This window comes from Taudactylus pleione, unplaced genomic scaffold (genome assembly GCF_031769625.1).
Source record: "Taudactylus pleione unplaced genomic scaffold, aTauple2 ptg000183l, whole genome shotgun sequence".
In the NCBI taxonomy this organism is placed as follows: domain Eukaryota; kingdom Metazoa; phylum Chordata; class Amphibia; order Anura; family Myobatrachidae; genus Taudactylus; species Taudactylus pleione.
The window spans coordinates 10504176-10528376 of NW_028284585.1; the positions used below are offsets into that span (position 1 = coordinate 10504176).

General features: G+C 40.7%; 1 protein-coding gene across 1 annotated transcript in view; it reads right to left on the bottom strand.

The window, feature by feature from the left end:
• Window positions 1–416: 416 nt before the first annotated feature.
• Window positions 417–24201, bottom strand: part of LOC148519782 (uncharacterized) — a 75268-nt gene continuing 51483 nt past the window's right edge. Inside the window, exons 5-10 of the mRNA XM_088476128.1 lie at window positions 22252–22394; window positions 20657–20753; window positions 17665–17817; window positions 15675–15847; window positions 13711–13876; window positions 417–711 (exon numbers count right to left, since the gene is read on the bottom strand). Of these exons, the coding sequence (XP_088332254.1) occupies window positions 517–711; window positions 13711–13876; window positions 15675–15847; window positions 17665–17817; window positions 20657–20753; window positions 22252–22394 (927 nt within the window). The 3' untranslated portion in view covers window positions 417–516. The remainder of the gene's footprint in view (window positions 712–13710; window positions 13877–15674; window positions 15848–17664; window positions 17818–20656; window positions 20754–22251; window positions 22395–24201) is intronic.

Sequence of the window (24201 nt, forward strand, 5' to 3'; positions counted from 1 at the left end):
ATTACTTGGTGATTTGATTATTAAATGGTTTTATTCCTAACATACACTCTATGGGGTAAATTTACTAAAGTGAGAATTTTTAGAAGTGAGTTTTAGAAGAAATGTTGCCCATAGCAACCAATCAGATTCTACTTAACATTTAACTAGCACCTTCTAGAAGATAATAGCTACAATCTGATTGGTTGCTATGGGCAACATCTCCTCTAATACTCACTTCTAAAAACTCTCACTTAAGTAAATTTACCCCTATATATGCAATCTATAGACCCTGAAGGAGAAATGCCTTAAAAGACGATTTTATTATTGTGCAGTGTATTTGAATAAATTAATTGTGCTATCCTAAAAACTATACTGAAAACCTCAACTGTGTGGAAAAAAAAGACAATAAAAAGAACACTTAGTATATTTTTGTCATATTAAAATTATTTACTTGAAAAATGCAATAAAAATGTATCTGCATAAATAGCAATGTATATAAAATCCTGTAAACTTTGGTAGGTCTTTACAATACTGGGCCTAGATTTCATTCACTTCCTTCCTCTTAATTTTGTCTTCAGAAAGTGGTGGTATGAGATGGACAAACTCCAGGATGTTCAAGAGAAGTCCTCTGTTAAATGGGTTGAAAAACTTTCCCCTCTCATCCATAAGGTAAGTATACTTTTTCGCATTCATCCTTTCATTAGTTGTTATGTTCACAGCTGCCATATAAACCTAAAGATAAAAAATTGAAAAAGTAATCAATCAAATATTCCTTGCAGTCAGACACAGACAGCGTGATTCTACCTGGACAACACATTAAGGGTAGAATTCATTTCAGATGTGCCACCATGATGTTTGGCTCTGAACATTGCTGTTTATTTTGTTAGCCAAACCGCTTATTTTTATTTACACTTCTATGGAATGTGTGGAATATTTTGGTCATGTTACTGGTTTGTCAAGTGCCGTTGCATGTCTGTCTAAAATAGTGAACAGTACTTTCCAAATTCAGCCCTGCAGTATGGATAAACTGAAGATCAAATGACACAAGGAGACTAGGGTTCAATGGACAATTTATCATTGAATATTTGAGGTAAAATCCCCGAAAACACCTGTTTACCTTAAATATTAAGTATCTCCCTTACGTATTAAGGAGGGACCGCAGCAGGTATCAGGCAGCCGCAATGTTGCCAGATTTACCAATATCCGGAATGGGATGCATTCCTGATATTGGCCCCCTCAGCTCATGCCATCTGAAGATGGCGTTAGCCGCTGTAGCCTATGGCTACACACCGCATAATTAGCTGGTGGAAGGTTCCTCCGCAACCCTCCCCTGGCAATGGCTGCCAGTCACCGGGACTGTGCATGCGCAGCAGCCTCAGCACTGGCCGGCAGCTCTCTGGAGACATCGGAGGGACGGGCTCCATTCGGAGCCCATGTCCCTGCATGTACCGGATGATACATCCAGCCGTTATGATCGCATTTTGCACTGTGATCATGGGCGGTACTGACATGCTCTGACCGCATTGCAAAAGCGATCATTAATTAATGGGCTCCTATACATCAATTGACTAGGAATTAGTGAAGCAGTTCCCAAACTCGATCTTCAAGGCACCCTATCAGTCCAGGTTTTAAGGATACCCATGGTTAAGTACAAGTGACTTAATTAGAACCTTAGTCAGTTTGATTATACTATCTGTGTACAAGCATGGTTATCTTTAAAATGTGGACTGTTAGGGTGTCTTGAGGACAGTTTGGGAACACCTGAATTTGAGAAAATTAAAAAAATATTTCCTTTTAGTTAACAGAACCAATAATCATGAGAATGTGGCCAATTACTGAGGAGTGCCTTAGTGATATTGCAGGCTACGTTTTCATGAGTGTTCACCTAGCACACTTCCCATGGGTATAGGCAATGGATGCAAGTTTTATGATCTTGTAATTGAAAGTGGAGAACGCTACTGTGCACACCCCATTTTCTTCCTCCAGTGAGGCTTTATTTCCTGATCCAAGATGGTTGCCAGACTTAGCTACTGCCCATACGTGTTGCCATCTTGTCACTGTGTTGAGTGCCACAGTGGAAGACAGTTGTCTACCACTTTGCTCCATGGAGACCCCGGTATTACCGCCATCCACAACACCTACCAGCATCTCTGTACTGGTAGCCGGTCACCAGATACACTCACTAACTGGTGAGTTGTATATCACCTTGCTCCACTCCATCAAACCAGTGTATAACAGTGAGTATGGCTGTATCTCATATAACACTAATAAAACCACTCCACTGGTTAAGCAATTGGGCTGTTTGTTGTCTCAGGGCATCTGCTGGTGTGTACTGGAATTCTGATACACCTACAATCCTGTAAACACATATGTCCAACAGGCTATGGGCCCAGGCACACAAGTATTAAGTATACATTGAAGACACCAACTGCTACAAGACACAGAGTGAGGACAGCACAGAGTGTTTCCAGTGCAGTGTGACAGCACAGAAGCTGCATAGATATGTTTATGAGTAGCATGTGAAACTACACACATAATGGGGTTTATCAAGCTAAAAGGTGCAGAAAACTATACAACCTGGTAATTTACTATGAAATGCAATTAAAGCATGAAAAGTTGTGGAAGGTCACAGTAGACCCAGGTACAGATCCAAGCCCAGATGGTATAGAAAGAGCCATGGGTATCATAGGCTTAAGTGTAGAGCAACATGTGTACTCTGGCCCTGATTCAGAGCCGGACGCTCTGACAGAGTGCTCGCTCTGAATTAGGGTGTCTTTCTTTTTATTTATGGAGCGGCCTCCTGGTCGCTCGCATTGCTGTGGGTTGCCACCCACAGCTAATGCGAGCAGCCAGGATGATGGTCGCGATGGTCAAGACCATCGCGACCATCAGGCTTGCGACGAGACCCTTGTGGTAGGGTCTCGTGGCCGCAAGCCCCGGAGAGCTTTCGGCTCTAACAGAGCTGATGTGATGTCAGTGGGGTCGCCCCAAATGGTAGGCATTCCCATGGGAACTCCTCCGTCTGGGCAGCCACCCCCCCGACCCACCCACTTGTATTATACAATACTGAGTTATATGAATGTAGCAGTATGAATGATTACATTGACAAAATGATGTCTGTTTCTCAGCAACTATTGTCTGTTGGAGTAAAAGTAGATGATGAAGAGATTGCTACAGCAATTTAACTCCTGAGTTTGACTTCCTAGTTGTGGCATTGGAGGCAAACGCAGAAAAGTTACCCACAGACACAGTTGTTACAGTTCCAAGAACGTATGTCATGTGTATCAAGAACTCAGAGTACTGCATTACACACAAAAAGTGAAAAATATAGAAACATTAAAATTCAAGTGCTACAATTGTCACAAGATAAATCACAAAGCATTTGAGTGCAAGTCAAATTGTTTGAATTCATTACAAAGCAAGAAATACAATGGCAATTATGAATCAGCCCTGAGTGTTACAGATAACCGCAGAAAAGATTGTTGGTACATTAATTCAGGTGCAACAAGCCATTTCAGCTGCCATGAGAAATGGTTCACCAAGTTATCCAAATGTGACCCTATCACAATTAAAGTGATTGACTATCAAGTGCTTACAGCTACAAAAGTAGGAACAATTAAAGCTTGTTAGAAAGTTGGAACTAGAATTAAAGTCACAGATATCCAAGACACACTTTATGTACCAGGAATGGGAACAAATCTTATAGCCATCAGTGCCCTAGAACACAGAGACCAAAGAGTTCACTTCGCTAAAGGAAAGTGTATTGTGCAAAATAGGAAAGGGACCATTATAGCTACAGGCACAAGGTGTCAGCTATTGTACTACTGAACGGGATGGTCACAGGAATGTCAGTGACTAATGCAAAGAAACCTGTATGTGTGAGCTGTATATCAGGAAAACAAAGTTGTCTGCCATTTCCCAATTTAGGAAGCAGACCTACAGCACCACTTGAGAGTGCATACAGATGTGTGTGGTCCAATGGAAGTAATGCCAGTAAGTGGATAAAGATACTTTGTAATGTTTATAGATGACTTCACAAGAATGACACACATATACTTTATCAGAGAGAAATCTGTAGTAGCAAAGGAAATTGTAGACTACAAAAGACGGTTAGAAAATCAAAGCGGTCACAGACTCAAGACCCTGAAATCTGATAATGGTGGAGAATAAATATAATAATAGGTGGAGAATAAACACAGAAGTGGAATTATTCTTGAGATAACATGGAATAGAGCATCAGTTGACCAATGCCTATACTCCTGAGCAAAATTGTGTAAGTGAATGAGCAAACTGTAAACTAATGGAGAAGCAAGATGTTTGCTAAGGGATGCATGTCTAGACAATCAGTTTTGGGCATTGGCCGTGTCCACAGCAGTTAATCACAAAAACTGTTCTCCTACAGTTGCCCTAAAGGACATAACACCTATTGAAGCATGGTCAAAGAGAAAATCAACTGTAAAGCATCTCTGAACTTTTGAAAGTACAGCCTATGTACGTATACCAAAAGAAAGAAGCCTCAAGATGGATTCAAATTTAGTAAAGTACATCATGCTTGGCTACTGCCATGAAAATAAAGGTTACAGATTATGGAATCCAACTACCAGAAAGCTTGTCAAGTTGAGAGATGTTATATTCAAAGAAACAGTGGAAGTTATAGAGTTGGAAGTTGATATGCAGAACAAGCATGCAGAATAAGCTCCGCTCAATAAAACCAGTGTGAGTGAGTACAACTGTATCTCATATAACACCACTAAATCTACTCTACTGTTTGTCTCAGGGCATCTGCTGGTGTGTACTGGAACTCTGCTACATCTACAAACCTGTACACACATAGGGCAGGATGCATCAAGCATCAAATTTTGCATGCAATACATCCAGCAATTGATTGCAAGTAAAGTGGTGTTTAGTAATGCCATCTGCTTGTACAATTGTGGCTAAAATCACGAAGGACAGCTCTCCCTATAAATGTTTACCTTTGCGATATAAGGACTTCCGGGTTTAGAACCCAGGAGTCCTTCTGCGCATGCACTAGCTGCGGGAGACACTGGCATGGATCCGATTGGATCCCTCTCAGGGAACTACAGTGCCTTGCAAAAGTATTCACCCCCTTGGCTTTTTACCTTTTTTTGTTACATTACAAACTGTAAGTTATTTTTTTTTTTATCTGAATTTTATGTGATGAATCTGTACAAAATAGTCTAATTTAGTGAAGTGAAATTAGAAAAATCTATATAAAAAATAATCTTTATAAATAAAATTCTGAAAATTGGCATGTGCATATGTAATCACCCCCTTTGCTATGAAGCCCCTCAAAAGTTCTGGTGCAACCAATTACCTTCAGAAGTCACATAATTAGTGAAATGAAGTCCACCTGTGTGAAATCTAAGTGTCACATGATCTGTCAGTATAAACACACCTTTTCTGAAAGGCCCCAAAGGCTGCAACACCACTAAGCAAGAGGCATCACACCATGAAGACCAATGAGCTCTCTAAACAAGTCAGGGACAAAGTTGTTGAGCAGTACAATTCTGGGTTTGGTTATAAAAAAATATCCAAATCTTTGATGATCCCCCAGAGCACCATCAAATCCATCATCATCAAATGGAAAGAACATGGTACCACAACAAACCTGCCAAGAGAGGGCCGCCCACAAAAACTCACAGACCAGGTAAGAAGGGCATTAATCAGAGAGACAGCACAGAGACCAAAGGTAGCCCTGAAGGAGCTGCAGAGTTCCACAGCAGAGACTGGTGTATCTGTGCATGTGACAACAATAAGCCGTACACTCCATAGAGCTGGGCTTTATGGAAGAGAGACCAGAAAAAAGCCATTACTTAGTGATAAAAATAAGAAGACACGATTTGAGTTTGCCAAAAGGCATGTGGGCGACTCCCCAAATGTATGGAGGAAGGTGCTCTGGTCAGATGAGACTAAAATGTTACTTTTCGTCCACCAAGGAAAATGCTATGTCTGGCGCAAACCCAACACATCCCATCACCCCAAGAACACCATTCCCACAGTAAAACATGGTGGTGGCAGCATCATGCTGTGGGGATATTTTTCAGCAGCGGGGACTGGGAAACTGATTTGAGTAGAGGGAAAGATGGATGGTGCTAAATACAGGGATATTCTTGAGCAAAACCTGTTTCAGTCTGCCTGTGATTTGAGACTGGGACGGAGGTTCACCTTTCAGCAGGACAATGACCCGAAGCATACTGCTAAAGCAACACGAGTGGTTTAAGGGGAACATTTAAATGTGTTGGAATGGCCTAGTCAAAGCCCAGATCTCAATCCAATTGAGAATCTGTGGTCAGACTTGAAGATTGCTGTTCAGAAGCGGAAACCGTCCAGTTTTGCCTAGAGGAATGGGCAAAAATCCCAGGGGCAAGATGTGGCAAGCTCATAGAGACTTATCCAAAGCGACTTGCAGCTGAAATTGCCGCAAAAGGTGGCTCGACAAAGTACTGACTTTAGGTGGGTGAATAGTTATGGCACGCTGAAGTTTTCTGTTATGTTGTCCTAAATGTTGTTTGATTCACAATATAATAAAAACGCAAATTCACAGTTGTAGGCATGTTCTGTGAATGAAATGATGCACACCTTCAAACAATCCATTTTGATTCCAGGTCGTGAGGCAACAAAACATGAAAAATGCAAAGGGGGGAGAATACTTTTGCAAGGCGCTGTATGTGGAAAGAAGTCCATAGGCTTCTATCTGTAAATGGTGTTGCTTAACGGGTCAAGTTCGAGAAAGTTTCGCTTTCTAGAGCTTGATGCATATGGAGAATGCACTCAAACCTCTGCAAACTGTATTTTCAGAGGTTTGACAGCATTTTTCAGTATTCTCTGTTATCAGTCCAATAAACTTTATCTGAAATATATTAAGTTTTATTAAAGTGTTCTAACATTGTGGATTTTATTAGTAACTCTTTTATATATCAGATTGTATTTTAAGTTAAGTAGCCCTATACATTAGATTCAAAATTTTTTCCTACTTGAATTAAGATATTTATAAGCTCTCCTTCCTTCCTTACAATAGTACATAGTACTATTGTAAGGAAGGAATGTGATGAGGGAAGTGGTATCATTGAGTAGGGAGGATTTGTTAAAGTTCTTAAATATAGTGGAAACCTCGTTTAAAGTAACTCTTATATTATGACTACTGTAAGAGATAAAAAATAATATAATTCTTAAGTCCAACACATCATGAAAAAGCAGAACAAAATACATTCAGAGCCATCTCAAAGACATTGCAGAAAGTGACCTATGCAGGAAAATGCCAAAATGTTGAGCTGTTTTACTCTATAGTGCATGTTTTTGTTCAATCCCTGTAAAATTGAGAGTATGCATAAACCAAACAACATAAAAAAAAAATAATAATAATACAACTGTTATTGCCCAGTGTACAGGCTCTACAGGGGCCTGTCTGTGGCTTCTGCAGCCTAACTAGCACATTTTGCCTAACTAGAAACTTGGGGGAATATTTACCAAACCTTAAAAAATGGGGAAGCAAAGATGTTGCCCATAGCAATTACATTCTAGCTATCATGTGTCTAATACATTCTAGAAAATAATAACTAGAGTCTGACTGGTTTGATAAATTGAGATGTAGTTGTCACGGGCTGCTTTGGAGGACCGCGTGGGGTCCGGGACTTACCTGTCCGGGTGCTCTGGCGAGGTCCATTAGGCGGGGGTGCAGGCTGCTGTAGTTTATTGTGATGTGGCGGCAGGTCCCTGAGAAGCAACACTGGGTCTCTGGCATGTTGGAGCTGCTGTGGCTAGGAGTCTGTGCAAACACTGCCGTGTGCTGGGCATCGCCATCTTGGATTTGGTCACATGTCAGAAAGGAGCAAATCCAGTCTGAATGATTGACATGGGCTCTGACAGCCAATCCAGCTCCAGCCTTGGGTACTTAAGGGCTTCCTGGGAGTTCTCAGGTTGTCAGTGCAATGTCTTACACAGCTAGACTGTGTGTTAATTCTCTGTGCTCCTTGTTTTGTTTACCTCCAGTGTCCCAGTTGCAGTGCTCAGTTGGTGAATTAGTTTGCTGCCAGCTCCAGTTCATAGCGGCAGTGCTCTGCTTTTCTCATCTCTGCTGCTACCTGCGCTTCATTACAGAGCCTCCTCCACCAGCATTCCCAATCAGCACCGGCACCAGGTTCCAATACCTCAGCATCTCCGGAGCCACGCTCTGCATACCTGGTGGGGTTTAGTTCCCTTTTCCCTGTGATCTCCATCCTATGCATCATCCAGCAAAGGCAGAGACATTCATGAACAAGTACCCCCTGTGTTCAGCCTCGTTCCAATATCAGGAAACTGGTCACAAGGACACCTGCACCCAGTCCGGGTCCACTTCCCACTTCAGATTTGACAGTTTGCACTGGCCACATGGATTCGGCTAGTGATCAGGATTCCAGAGCAGACCTGTTGCAGAGTATTGCCAGTCGTTTAGAAGGTCTTGAACTTTCTCACCGTCAGCTGGGTCAATTTATGCAAGAGATGTCTCAACGACAGGACACTCTGCAAGCCTCCCTTGTCATGGTCAGCATGCCTGCTACATCCAGTCCTCAGCCTGGGTCTCCTATCAGTCCTGCCATAACTACCTCTCCGTCACATCTCCACCTGTCGCCCCCAAGCAAGTTCGATGGAAATCCAAAATTGTGCCGCGGATTCTTAAATCAGTGTGACGTCCATTTTTCACTCCAGCACGCTAACTTCCCCTCTCCAAAAACTAAAGTCGCTTATGTTGTACCACTCCTCTCTGATCCAGCCCTGGAATGGGTCTCACCGTTGTGGGAACGCGCTCATCCCGTTGGCAGATTCTGTCGACATTTCGGAGGATCTTAAACGAGCCTCGGAAGCCTCATGTACCCGTCGACCGGGAAACTATTGCTCCTAACCAGCCATGGAGACACTAGGTTGGGAGTAATGTCACTGTCTCCAACTAAATCTGAATCTTCTATACCTGTTGAATTGGAGCTGACTCAAGGATCTAAAATGTCCTTTCTCTTCTAGGTTCCAGACTGACCAGGAACTTAATTTCAGCTGAATAAGTCCTAAGTATCAAATTCCTGTACAGCCATTGTCTCATGCTATCTCTATGTGGTTGATGGCAGTCGCATCCTTAACAGAATCGTCACTCACCAGACTCATCCGCTACAACTTTGTGTCGGTGCTCTTTATGTGGAGTTATTAGAACTTTTAGTTATACCAAAGACCTCCCATAGAATTATTTTAGGTTATCTTTGGTTAAGTAAGCATAGTCCACGATTTGACTGGATGTCAATGCAAATTTTGTCTTGGGGAATTCTTATCATTCTTCCTGTCTTCAGCGTGTGAAACCTGTAAATAAAAGTATCTGAACTTTCTCAACTTCCCTCTCAGTACGTCTATTTTAAAGATGTTTTTTGTAAATCAGGAGCTGATATCTTACCTCCCCATAGGAGTTGGGACAATTCCATAGAGTTGATGCCAGGAAAAACTCCTCCAAGTGGACGAACCTACCTACTCTCAATTCCAGAAACTAAAGCGATGTCAGAATATATCCAGGAAAATGTAGCCATCTACCTCACCTGCAGGTGCTGGGTTCTTCTTCATGGGTTAAATGACATTACAATAAAAAAACGGTATCCCTTGTCCCTTATCACTGAGCTATTTGACCGGGTAAAAGGAGCTACAGTTTTCACTAAATTGGACTTGCGAGGAGCCTATAACTTCATCCGAATTCACCCAGGAGACGAGTGAAAGACTTCATTCAATACTCGCGATGGACATTTCGAGTATCTGGTCATGCCCTTCGGTCTTAGCACCACTCCCGCAGTTTTTCAGAGTTTTGTTAACTAAATCTTCTGAGATTTACTCTACATCTCTGTAGTCATCTATCTCGACGATATCCTAATTTACTCTTCCAATTTAGAGGATCATCAGCATTATGTAAGAGAAATTCTGTACAGATTGCGAAAGAACAGTTTGTATTGCAAGCTGGAAAAGTATCAATTTGAAGTTACCTCTATACCCTTCCTGGGATATATAGTCCCTGGCTCGGGATTAGAGATGGATCCGGAGAAGGTGCAAGCCATCCTGAATTGGTCATGGCCAATGTCTTTGAAGGCGATACAAAGATTTTTGGAATTTTCAAATTGCTACTGCAAGTTCATTAAAGGCTTCTCATCTCTAGTAGCACCAATTACAGCTTTGACACGTAAAGGAGCAAATCCCACGCAGTGGTCCCCTGAAGAAGAGACCACCTTCCAGCTGCTTAAACAAGCATTAAGTACTGCACTGATATTACGCCAGCCTGATGTAAATAGACCCTTTTTCTTGGAAGTCAATGCCCCTTCTGAAGCAGTAGGGGCAGTTCTGTCGCAAACATTCGAGGATAATAAATTCAACCCATGCGGATACTTCCTGAAAAAGTTTTTGCCCGCTGAAAAGAATTATGCCATAGGGGAGCAAGCACTGCTTGCAGTCAAAAACTAGCATTGGAGGAGTGGCGTTATCTTCTTGAAGGAGCAAATTTTCCACTCACTATCTACAAAGACCACAGGAATCTATTATTTCTGAAAAATATCCAATGTCGAAATTACAGTTTGGCTTGATGGGCTAGGTTTTTTACATGATTTAATTTCACCTTGACCTTTCATCCAGGATCCCAGAATCAGAAGACTGATGCTCTGTCTCGCTCGATCATCCCAGAAAATCCTACTGAAACCCAAAGATAACTTCCTGTCCTAGAACCCAGGGTTTTTGCTGCCACAAAAATTACTCCGCCTCTTGGTAAAACCTTTGTTGCTCCAGACCATGTAAGCATTTATTGGTATGGGCGCATGCATCCGCTTTGATGGACACACTGGTATCCATAAAACCACAGAATTTTTACAACATTTTTATTGGTAGCCATCTATGAAGTCTGACATAGCAGAATTCATATCATCTTGCACTAAATGTGCACAGCTTAAAACCTCCATGCAAACTCCAGCTGGTAACCTTGTACCTTTATCAAATCCTACCCATCCATGGACACATTTAGCGATGGACTTCGTAACAGACCTTCCGGCTTCTAGAGGATATACCACGATTTGGGTGATTATAGACCGATTTTCCAAAATGGTCCATTTCGTCCCTCTTAAGAAATTGCCCTCCGCTTCTGAATTGGCTCAGCATTTTATTTCTGAAATCTGTCGTTTACATGGACTACCCTCTGAAATTGTCTCCGATTGTGGAGTTCAATTTGTAGCTAAATTTTGGAGAGCTCTGTGTTCAGCATTACAAATTAAGTTGAAGTTCTCAATGGCTTATCATGCTCAGACAAACGGAGTTACAGAGCGTGTTAACCAGGATCTGGAAACATTTCTCTGTATTCATCTATCTTCCTCGCAAAATAAGTGGTTGGATCTTCTGCTTTGAGCAGAATTTGCACACAATAGTTCTTACCACTCCTCCATCGGTCATACTTCATTCTTTACACACATCTACGGGTACCCGAGTTTCAAAGTTTACCAACTTTCAATCTGCCAGCAGTTATATCTTCCTTACAGTGCTTCTCCAAGATTTGGAAATAAAGTTCAATCTACTGTACATTGCAAAAAATTTCTTACTGTTACAAACATTGGGCGGATAAAAGAAGATCAGTTCCAAGTTTGAAAGTAAGGGACCAAGTATGGCTTTCTACTCGAAACCTACATCTATACAAGTGCCGTCGATGAAATTCGCCCCTTGTTTTATTAGAACGTTTCCAGTAGAAGGATTTATGAACCCGGTTGCTTATAAGCTCAAACTGCCTTCTTAAGTTCTTACCTCAAGATTCCCAATTCTTTTCACATCTTGTTACTAAAGTCCCTAGTTCTGAATCGGATTCTCAAAACTCTGCCTTGTTCTCCTAAGGTACTCACCAAAAGAAGAATTGAATTTGAAATGAAAAAGATCCTTGAGTCCCGTCTTCGTTATGGTCACCTTCAGTATTTGGTAGAATGGAAGGGTTATAGTCCAGAGAAACGTTGCTGGGTGAACTCTTCCGATGTCCATGCTCCCTTATTGGTCCGCAGGAACCCAAGAAAACCCAGAGAGTGTCCAGAGGCCACCCCAAAAGGAGGGGGTAATGTCACTGGCTGATTTGGAGAACCGTATGGGGTCCGGGACTTACCTGTCCGGGCGCTCTGGCAGGGTCAATCTGGTAGGAGTGCAGGCTGCTGGTGGTTAGTGTGATGTGCGCGCAGGTCCCTGAGAAGCAGCACTGGGTCTATGGCATGTTGAAGCTGCTGTGGCTGGGAGTCGGTGCAAACACTGTCGGGTGCTGGGCGTTGCTATGTTGGATTTGGTCACATGTCAGGAAGGAGTCAATCAAGTCTGATTGATTGACATGGGCTATGACAGCCAATTCAGCCTTGGGTACTTAAGGACTTCCTGGGAGTTCTCAGGTTTCCGGGCAACGTCTTACACAGCTAGTCTGTGTGTTAGTTCTCTCTGCTCCTTGTCTCCTTTACCTCCAGTGTCCCAGTTGCAGTGCTTAGTTGGTAGATTTGTTTGCTGCCAGCTCCAGTTCATAGTGTCACTGCCAGTGCTCTGATTAGTTCTGGTAATCTGCTGCTACCTGCGCTACGTTACAGAGCCTCCTCCACCTGCATTCCCAGTCAGCACCGGTACCAGGTTCCCATTCCTCAGCATCTCTGGAGCCGCGGTGGGGTTTAGTTCCCTTTTCCCTGTGATCTCCATCCTCCACATCATCCAGCAAAGGCAGAGACATTCATGAACAAGTACCCCCTGTGTCCAGCCTCGTTTCAATATCAGGAAACTGCTCACAAGGATTTACCTGCACCCAGTCCTGGTCCACTTCCCACTTCAGATTTGACAGTAGTCACTAGTCAGCATCCCAACAGTCAGGATGTCGATGGTCACATTACAAACAGTGGCATGCTGACTGTCAGAATACCGACAGATTGTGGTGGTTAAGTATTAAGGATAGGGGGAGGCTTAAGGTTAGGCACTAGGGGAAGAGTTAGGGTTATTAGGCCGTGAAAGGGGAGGGTTAGACTGCGGGAGGTGTGGGTTAGGGGGTTAGACTGCGGGAGGGGTGGGTTATGGTTAGACTGCGGGAGGGGTGGGTTAGGGTTAGACTGCAGGAGGGGTGGATTAGGGGGAGGGTTAGGGTAAGGGTTATAATACTTACAAAAATCTGTCGGGATTCTGACTGTCGGGATCCTACTAGCAAACCTTTAGCACTATGGGTATACAGTATGTAGATTGAACAATTATATAACACATAGTTGATGATATACTTAGGAAAAGATAGTGTTGCCTGAATACAAAATGGCAATAAGTTCAGTCAGCAAGATGTGCAAATTAATAGCTTTAATCTAGTTGTTCATCTGAACACTGAACTAACATAAGTGTAAAGCATATCTGCTTGATCTACCTGCAGTTCTAGGTAAAAAAATTACCGCAAATATGCAGAAAACCAATCCGGTTGTATTAGATTTAGACTTTTTCATGTATGGACTCATCATACCCAATGTTTGATCAATTAAACAAATAGCCAAACAAAATGTTGCCTTGTGTTGGCCACCTACACCAGTATGTGTCTTCAATGTCATATTTTAACAAACCAATACATTAATGATTAAACTCTTTAAATGTAATAATTACCATTAAATATTAAACTAACTAGTTAAGTTTAATAGACCTATATGATTGTATTTTGTGGCACAATGCCCTTTCTCATAAGGAACTACTTACACACATTCCAGTCATCATAGCAGAAATAAATCCGATAATAGAAAGAAACAGAAAGCCCGTTCCAATTAATAGGCTTTGGCCTTCAATGTTAAACCAGTTCCAACATAGGTAGACACCGATGAGGCAGCTGATGCACATGTTTAGCAGGAACCCCACGAAGAACACTCTGTGGAGAAAATATATATTATACATTGACACTACATATTATTATAACATTAATCAGAAATTCATTCATCACCTAACTGTTTCTATCCTCCTCTTTTCCAGATTGTTTACTGTAAAATATATTAATGTTGATCACCAGAAGTTTCTCACAGTTTTAAGGTAGCCAAGTCCACACGGCATGACCATTGCGCTGTTACTAACTGGAGCTATGATTTTTTTTCTCTCTATACAAATTGCTACCAGGAGCTATGCTACGTAGATAACACAACACAAAGGCTTTTTCTTAAACGGGATGTTATATTAGGGCAATAAAATGTCCTGGTTTCCTATTTCTATCCACATGAAATCTTTAACTTACAGGTGCTGATTCTGAGTTGGGGGTAAAGCAAAAAAAGCAAGTTATGCTGGGCATACACTGTTAGATAAAATATCTGTCAGACATTTTATCTGACAAACTGAAACCATCAGATATTGGGCCTGTTTATGATTCCCACTGGTTTGCGTACAATTCCAATGGTGGCCGATCAGAGCATGTGCAGGATCTGTACTGTGCATGTGCCGATCTGTGTCTGCAACGATGGTCACAGTGCCCCCTGAGTTGCAGCATGAGTCACATGTGGGGGCAGGGAAGGGGTGGTGATAGCCAGCATCCCAGAAAACAGGGGCGTATTAGCCCCATTTTCTGGGTATACCAAGGCCAGTGTCTGCGTCTTCTGACGCAGACACTGAGGTTTACTCATGTGGCTGATGTTCACGTAAGTGATCAATGGCTGCATCCTCCGATGCAACAGCGAATCACAGAAGCTGGCAGGAGACCTCTATTTACACAAGACCCCTCCTGCGCAATTAGCATAATTTCGCATTGCCGCTGTGTACAAAGACTCAGCGGTAATGCAATCAGAGTACCGTGAGATATTTCACAGTGGCCACGATATCTGCGTTCTTTCACAGATTTACCCATTCTACCCTGTGAAGAAATGTTGGGAGTGTATTGCAGCAGTGCATACAGTGCCAGATGTGGTTGACTAATTATCATATCTTTTGGACATGCTGGACAATTTCAGCATGTTCAACAGAATGATAATTATTGCTCGCTCGCGGCATTACACTTTACAATTATCTGGGCAATCCGCTGATATCCAGCTGTTTAGCAAGGTAATTGTATGCTTAAATATAAATATAAATTTATATAAATATAAAGCTGCCCAGTATTGTGGGGTACATGCAAAAGCAGACAGTATTTAACACACACACACACCGCCCCCCCCCAACTGGCATTAAAACAAAGGTGCAACGTTTTGCTCTGTTCCCAACACAGATTCGGTCTCAAAGTGTCAAGGCAGTTTCTATGGCTATTACGCACATAAATATGACCACCAGATGTATTTTAGGTGAATATATATAGGTCACATGGCTATACTGTGTTCTTAAATTAAAATTTATACAAGCCCTATGTTTTACTGCCATACACACATACATGGAATTCAAACTTACCATTATGATGCCAACTATATCTAATATATTTAATTTTGCAAAGCCATTGATCGCTATCACTATTAAACAGATAATTAAGCTTTATCTCCTATGCTGGTTCCTCACATAATGCTAAGAGGAAATACATTACAGCTTCAACTCTAACTCATGTAACAGATTGAGTGCTTCCTGATTTTTATTACAGGTCAGCATTACTGTGAATGACAAATCAATGAAGGATGTTAAGAATTTAATGAGATGCATACACTCACAATCAGTTACAAGTAACAGAAAAATAATGTGGATAAACCAAATAAAACCCAAACCTATTATTGCGCCCAACATCATTATAGACATAAGGACAATAGTGATCGAAATGTGACACGCAACGGTTTGTAACCCGACAATGCTTAGAACGCAGCGGCTTCACAAGATGACAAGTGTGGCAAAGTCTGTTCAGGTTTTTTTTGCCATTTTTCCAGTCATAAAAGTTGATTGCCTAAAAGAAAAATAATAAAATCACAATATTAGAAATCATAGTAAATTATAGAAATAGAAGATTAAACCAAAACAATTTTTGGGCCCTTTGTAGGCTGTACGAGAAATAACTCCACCTATTTTTTTAAAGACTGTTATTAGGTACGAGTATTATTGAAACTTTGGGGTCTTGGACATGGGAAGCTCACATTTAGGGGCATTTTTACTATAATGTTTCAGACCTAATAATTAGAATTTCTTATCACCGCTGTTCGTGGCACATTCCCCCGAATGTACTAAAAATCACATGTAGGGACAGGGGCTCCGAAAGGAGCCTATCCCTTTAATGTATAAAGAAGTGAAATAATCGCCAAAGTAATCATTACCTTCTATATTGGAACCCAGGGCCCTTCTATACATGCGCGGTAAGCAGACCACACATGCACAGTGGCCATTGCCTGGGAGGTTTCCGGAGAAACCCTCTCCCGGTGAATTTTGCAAAATAGTAGCCCCTAGGCTACAATAGGCTAATGCCATCTGGAGATGGCTTTTGTCTTATCAGGGCCAAACTCTGGAATGCTTGGTAAAGCTGACAGTTCTCAGACCCCATAGAAACCTTTGGGGGCTGCAGCTGCTGTCAAAAATGGAGGGATTTCCTTCAGACTTTCGGGGGATCCTTAATATTTACAGCTACAGTATCCCGCAAATATTATTTGATAAATAGGCCCCCCTGACCTAATTTTGTGTTACATATTCAGTAATACTAGCCAGTAATATTGTTTTGTTTGGCTGCTCTAGATAGAAGGCACTTCTATGCAAACGTGTATGGTCATCTTTCTTTGCAGGAGTAGTCTGAGATGGAAAATACATCTATTATTCCTAAGAGTTTAATTTCTCTTTTGTTAGTGGTGAGAGAAGTCACTTCTGTCATTCGTGCCCACCAATGGAGTACTAAGGAATGGGGGAGACGTCCACAGTGATGTCCGGCTCTGGATACAATCTGGAATTAACAGTTCAGTAAACTACAGAAGCAGAGTTTCAGCACTTATACTGTGGTGTAACCTCTCTGGAGAGTGTGCAAGTGTTTTTTATTTCTGCCCAAATTTGGCCACAATTCTCTGTGAAATTAAAAACTTAAGCGCAATACAAGATACAGTAATAGAACTCTTGCTATTCTGATTTCAGACATTCTGTTTATAAGAAAAAAATATATTTGAATTTATATATTATACTAAATTCACTAGTGCAATGTAACATCATGTACTATAGAAACATGCCAGTGGTGGGTGATATGAAAGCATATAAAGATATAATTATTGGACGTGTTATAAATGTAGAGTTTAAGATGCTTATTTCTTTTCTTATAGAGGTTATCCACCTTTACCACTGCCAGATCGTATTAACTCCCACACAGGACTGATAAAACCAGTATACAGGACCGATAATATCACCATACAGAGCCGAAGAAGCTACAAGCTGGAGAAAAGTCTCCTAGAATGGTAGGTGTGTACTGAATGTAGCATCCATTTGGACAGAAGCAATGGCCCTCCAACCAGGAACAGTATTCACTTCACACCTAGGTTCCTTGTTGTTTCATTACTTTGGATGGGACTCCCGGGCCTGGAGAGTGTTGTGAATGGCAGTCAGGTAATGGGGGATGGGAGGAAGAGGTCTTCACTCATGTACAGTACCTCACTGGATGGGTGGCATTGGGGAGTTATACTATGCTGAACAACCCCTTTAAATATATGCATCCTAAACCTTACATTTATTAGCATATTGGTTTTTGATCTTTTATCACTTGTGTTGACCCAGTGGTCTAGCGGGAGAATACAGCACCTGCCTGACAGCACAGTTATACTCTTCGGTATCTTGAGGAAGGAAGCCAGGATTCATCAGGGATGCTTTTAAGAAAAAGATCCACATGAATATATTGCAGAGCTGGAATGTGATATGCCATTCCCAGAGTGCATAGTATGAGACAGGCACAATCTGTACACAGAGACAGAAAGAGAAATCGCGGTTAGTCAGCAAAACAGACAAATGACAGAAAAAGTAGGTGCTCACTGTTACATAATCCAGGTCCAGTTTCTGAGCCAAACTAAATATGAAAGTGGTTCAAGGGTAAAAACCCCCTTAGGTGCCAGATGGTCACATCTGTTTTTGTTTTTCTTAATTTTGACACATTTGATGTGATAATGTAAAAAAATGTAGTATAATGTTACAATTAATCCTAAATAGTAAAACATATTCTTTGTGTTCCAGCCTCCCAAGTCACTGGCAATCATTTAAAAAGAGCAGTATTTGGCATAGCAAGTATACATGTTCCTACAAGTTTGAGCATACTGTACACAATTATACACCCACACTGAATGCAGATATTTTCATAGCCTGAAGCTAGATGTCTAACTTACACAAGCAGTGGCAAACGCAGGATTTCTAGAGGGGGGTTTCCGAATGCTTGATTTTAGAGCAAGTGTAGCCAGTCCATGAAGAGGGCATAATTAGCGCTTAACCAGATTTATTATGCATCATACAAAGTGTATTTTGTGTCATAGTTCCAGCATATACAGGACCAGTGATCACAGTACGCCATTAAATGCAGCAGTAGGGCCGCTGAATGTTTTTATTTCAGATGTGGGCACCATTATAGAGCATTGGAGCAAGTCTGGTAGTCTGGGGGAGAAGCAGAAGAACCTAGCACTGCCCTGGACATATATGTATATATTTGTCTCCTTATGCACTGGATAGTGTATTATTATACAGTAGTAATAATTAACCCTATTGATGATGAGTTACTGATACATGTTCAAAGATTCATACGTGTTGCTAATTATTTCATTTGTGATACTGAAAAGAGCATGCAGCACTAGTAAAATTTTATTATATTACTATTTCTATTGTGGTCATGGTGTGGACTGGGAGGGGGGTTTCCAGGCAACCGGAAACCCCCCTGCGTTTGCCTATGACAAGTGAAAATGTCATCATAAAGAAGTTTCCTCTTCCACACTTGGCTGGCCTCATGATGAATTTGAGTTGTTGCTTATTTCTTCAGGAGAGTACTCAATTACCCTCACACTTATGTCTCCTATAACTCCAGGATACTAAGCAAGGGACATTGGGCTTGATTAATAGTGTACGCTAATGCCACCGCTACTGTGTCTGTGTACACAGCTGCTATGCAAAAATGTACAAATGCCACAGACAGCGAAAAATGTATTGAACGGCTGTGCAAATCCAACCATCTGCGTAGAATGTCGCAGAATTTGCGTACAAAGACGCAGCATCGGTCGCAGATCATTCGATTATTGTAATCCCAAGTGAGCCTATGGTATGGTCCTACAGAATGGCCGCAGGAACTGTGATGCTGGAGCCATATTTATTGCATACAGGTTCACAGAGACGGGGTGTGACACGTCCACAAAATGGTCACAACTCACCTGCGTTCTTTGCTGCCACTCCCCGTTACCTCCCCCAAATGCTCCCTGACTGTCAATCACACTGCAAGTAAAAAGTCACTGCGTATGACTACAGTAACGTACCTTGACGTATGCGCAGTTTACTGATATCTGCTCAATTCCGTAAACATCGCCATTGCGTACAACTCTGAATCGGGCTTATAGTTAAAAGTAAACTTAAGGTATATACTTTTCAAGACTCTTATTTCAACAGTTTTCTAGATAAAATGTTATTGTTAAAGCCATGTCATATGAGAGTTTGGTTTGTTTCCATAAGCTGGTTGGCTTCAGTTCTGACTTGTAAATACTGTGCATATCATTTGAATTGAAATTGCACAATTTATGTGATTTATAAAAAGTGGAATGCACATCTGCTCTGTGTCAGTGGACCTAAGGGATTACATGCAGAAATGATTCAGTGAATTCTGCATATATGTGCTGTATTTGTATATATATTAAGACAAGCACAATTTTGAAAGGAACGAAGAATAACAAAAGATGAAAATTCTATGGTGGAGTCATCTAGCATTGGGTAATCTTCTACTGCAAGCTCTTTATGCAGATCCTTTTTTCTCGAAAACCAAAGTAAACAATAAACCCAATTTACCACTCTACGTTGCTGATACTGATTTTAACAGCAGTTGGTGGTGGAAAGAAAAGATGGTGGCATTGGGACTGCCCTTTTTCAAGTGACAAAATGTTGATGGCTATTAGATCCAGTCTTGAAAACATACTTTCCTACTATCCTGAGCATCCTGGGACATCAGGGAGACTCACACATTTCAGTAAGATCCCACAGATTCCCGGTGAGCTGGTTACCCTCTAGCATCATGTTCACTTCCTAGTGAAATGGGCACTGGGCATGGGGGTCAAGGCGCAATCATCAGCAAACTGCTTTCTCATAATCCTGCCCCCCTGCTTGAAGCTTTTCTCCCATATAGGAACTTTCTCTCATAGGGGAGAAATAAAATTGGTAAGTATGTTTGAAATCAGTAACAAATGATTGGTCTGGAGTTTCTCCAAAACATGTTGTGCCCCATAGGTCAGTGAATATCTTATTATTCTAATCAGAAAGCTGTGAAAATCAGCATTGTAAGTATTTACAATCCATTTGAAGGATATGTCGAATTCTTTTAAATGCCTTAATTTAAAAGTCCCATTACATAATGACAATTCTTGGATAGACACACTATGCATTAGAGTACATTGCTTCTAGCATTATCTGAAACAAGCCCATTTTTTGCTGGTTTGAAAATGCAGATGTTGTCTTGGGATAAATGTTCCTGAAGGTTCCCGTTGCCCTTTCTTTTTAAATAAATATAAAAATGTATTTTAAGTGGCATTCATTTAGTTACTTTTGTTCTATAAAATACCTTAAAAAAGTAAGTTGGGTAACCCCACAGGAACAGATTACCATAAAAGAATAGTATGGGTCCTTTTGATTTGCCAGGACGACCAAATATCCATGTTCTACAAAATAAAGCAAGAATGACATTACTTCTCACAAGATTATAGATGCCAAACATGATAGATCATAAAGAGAATTAATCTTCAAAACATACACATAAGTTCACTTCGCCATCCAAGCACACAGTCTTGTCTGGGATAAACACATAATGACTAAATGGGTTTGATTCTAGTCAGTTTTTCTGGTTTGCCCCCATAATTTAAAGGCATACTGATGAGTTAATTGGCTTCTTATTAAATTAACCCTAGCGTGTGTAATGTATATGTGTGTGTGTCTGTCTGTGTGGTAGGTAAAATAGACTGAAAGCTCCACTAGGTACGAAACTTTTATAAATGAATAAATATTTGCTGCTTCATGGCGCTTACTCCATTAATGTTACCCATGCAAACAAAAGTAGGTGGTTCAAAGTTGCCCAAGAATATAGCAAATAAGAGAATAAAGCATGTTATAGCAGTTGTCCAATTTTTACACCTTTAATATACTGGCATGTAAATTTCACTAAGAGCCTATGTAATTTTTTTTGTGTGCTTTCCAACAAGGTGTTAGACAGAACTATTGTTCATTACCTTTTGACACTGTATACAGCTTAAAACAGGGACTCCCAATCACGGTCCTCAAGGCACACTAACAGTCCAGGTTTCAAGGATAGCCATACTAGAGCACAGGTGTCTTAATCAGTACCTCAGTTATTTTGATTTTACCATCTGTGCTCAAGCATGGATATCACTAAAACATGGACTGTTGGTGTGCCTTTAAGACCGAGGTTGGGAAACACAGGCTTAAAAGGTCATTCGATTGTTTTCAAGGCACACAGCAGACCAGCTATTGCAAGGGCAATAGGAAAATAAAATTTTTCATGTCTGATGTAGGAGCAAAGTGAACAGACAAGGCAATATTTTTCTGAAGCAATGCATTTACACCCTCAGCTAGCAAGGTGATACAGCACGAGCAGTAAGACTATGGTACAGTAGATGCTTTTTCTGGAGCTTTCAAAAGCAGGATGTACAATAATAAGGGCTCTACAGTACAACATTTGTTTCAAATTCAATAAACCTAAATATATTGTACTTTAAAGGTGCCCACACACATACCGATCTGCCCACGATCAGCCGATGTGTACGATTTCCCTTGAAACTCTCCCCGGCAGCTCCACACGATTTTCACACGATTTGGTGTCCAATCTTCAAACGATCTCTCCTGCATCCAGACTTTCACAGTGCATCGTGTCCTAGATTGTCAGATCTGCCCTACTGCACGGCAGATCTGACGATGCGATGTGCGACCAGCGGGGACTCACGATTTCCTCACGATTTGGCCATATTTGACACGATCTGTCGTTCCAATGTGTCGGAATCGGTCAGATCGTGTAAAATATCGCTATGTGTGTGGGCACCTTAAGTTTCTTATTCCTCTGATAACCAAGGCAAGCGGCTTAGTAATACTGTAGCTGTTTAGAAGCATACTAATATATGTAAAAAGTACAGAAAACGCAGAAATTACCTCCAGTCACACTTAGCATGCAGATTTTTGGACTGTATTATAGTGCTATGTAGAAAGGAGACAATATCCTTTGATTTCCGTCCCTTAGCCAGGCGTAAAGGGGTGTTTCTGTTGTTGTCTTCACCTTCTAAATCAACTTCATCCTAGGGGTGTAAACAAACTACAACTAAACTACAACAAATAGCAGTGATTTACTAGTATAAAACATTACATAACATGAAAGAACCCTTAAGAAATATATGAACACTTCATAAAGAAAGATTTTGCTTTATATAAAAATGTACTACTTGACAAATACAAAGTATTTTTAATGTCTGGTTGATATATTTAACTTGCCAGGCATTTAAAATCTGGCATCAGCAGCAAAGAATTTGATTGATAATGAGAGTGTGCTACTTTTCTGTTACTTTTCTGTTACTGCAGCAGTAAAAGTAAGCACCTTTTTGCTTCTTTGCATAAAACTTTGCCTGTCTCCTTAAGATATTGCATAATGGATTCCCATTTGTGGGGGATGAATATCTGTAGTAGAGAATCAACAGGGAATATATTTTGACTACAATTCAGGATTGCTGCAACTTGATATATTGTTTTTTTCCTTTACAATGGAAGTAGCATGGTTTTACCTGTTAGACATACTGTACATTTCTAGTGCATAAAAGTGAATTGCTCCACTGTTTAGAAAAATACTCTACACATATACTGTAGAAATTTCTTAGTTATGCAGGGTTAGATGTGCATTAATATTAGAGATTGCACAAACTAACCTCCTAGTTTTTTGCCAAATGTTTATATACATGTAGTAGACGTCATTATTATAGCCTAAACAGGACAATTAGCAAAATAATATGTTAATGAGATCTCTCCCAAAAATATGAATGGGTTTCCATAACACTGCTTGTAGAAAACTCCTGTTTATAAGTAAACCTATGTGTTCCCCCAGATGCTAAAATATAAGGAAATTACACTGACTAGAAATTATCAAAGCACTACCTTCCATTAAAATGGATTGGGTGTGGGCAAGTAAAACTGTTTAAGAGTAATGAAGGGAGTTAAGATATTGTTAGTTCTTAAGGCTCAGTCTTTGGTGAATTGACCATACTTTCTAGCCTTTCCATACAACAGAATAACATGATGTGATATGACAGTATCTGTAAGTATTTCTTGCTTTTAAATTTTCTGTTTCTATTCAATGAACATTGTGACTTTTTTTGTCATTTTAAACTCCATTTAGTAAAGTTATGTCTTTATGCTCTTAAAGAAATCACATGTCCAATAGACATGGTTTGTATAATACCACATGTATGCAGGGAATTTTTATTTCTTTTTAAATTGGAGAAGTGAACAAGTGAATTAGTTGCCCATAGCAACCAATCAGCTTCAATGTAACATCTATCAAGTGGATTCGATAGGTACAGTAGTAGCTGATTGGTGCTGTGGGCAACTTCTCCACATTTTTTAGATGGACTAGTTTTTAGTTGATTACCTCTTTCTCCCTTATATGTTAGGCATTCCCAGGGGGGTCTCATAGTGACGGTAAAATGCTTAACTACTTTAAGGATTTCTTTCATATGTACAGATGTGTCCTCACTCATCTTTGCTGCAGCAGCGTTAAACAACCCCTTGTGGTGTGACTGATCGAGTGAGGCTCTGCTAGCATTGGGCGCCTTTTTTGCATCTTTTTGTTCCAAAAATGCATCTAATGGTGCATACACACGATCAGATTTTTCCTTCAGATATGAACGATAACGATTTAAAAATCGTTCAGTCGTTCATATCTGAAGGAAAATCGATCATATCTGACATGCCTGAACGACGGACGATCAACGATGCGCGTTCCCGTTTGTCAGATAACGATATCTGACATCTGATGGGTTTGCAGTCAGACTTGGACGATTCTATTCATTTTAATGCAGTCAAAAATCGTTCAATCGTTCAAATCGTTCAAATCGT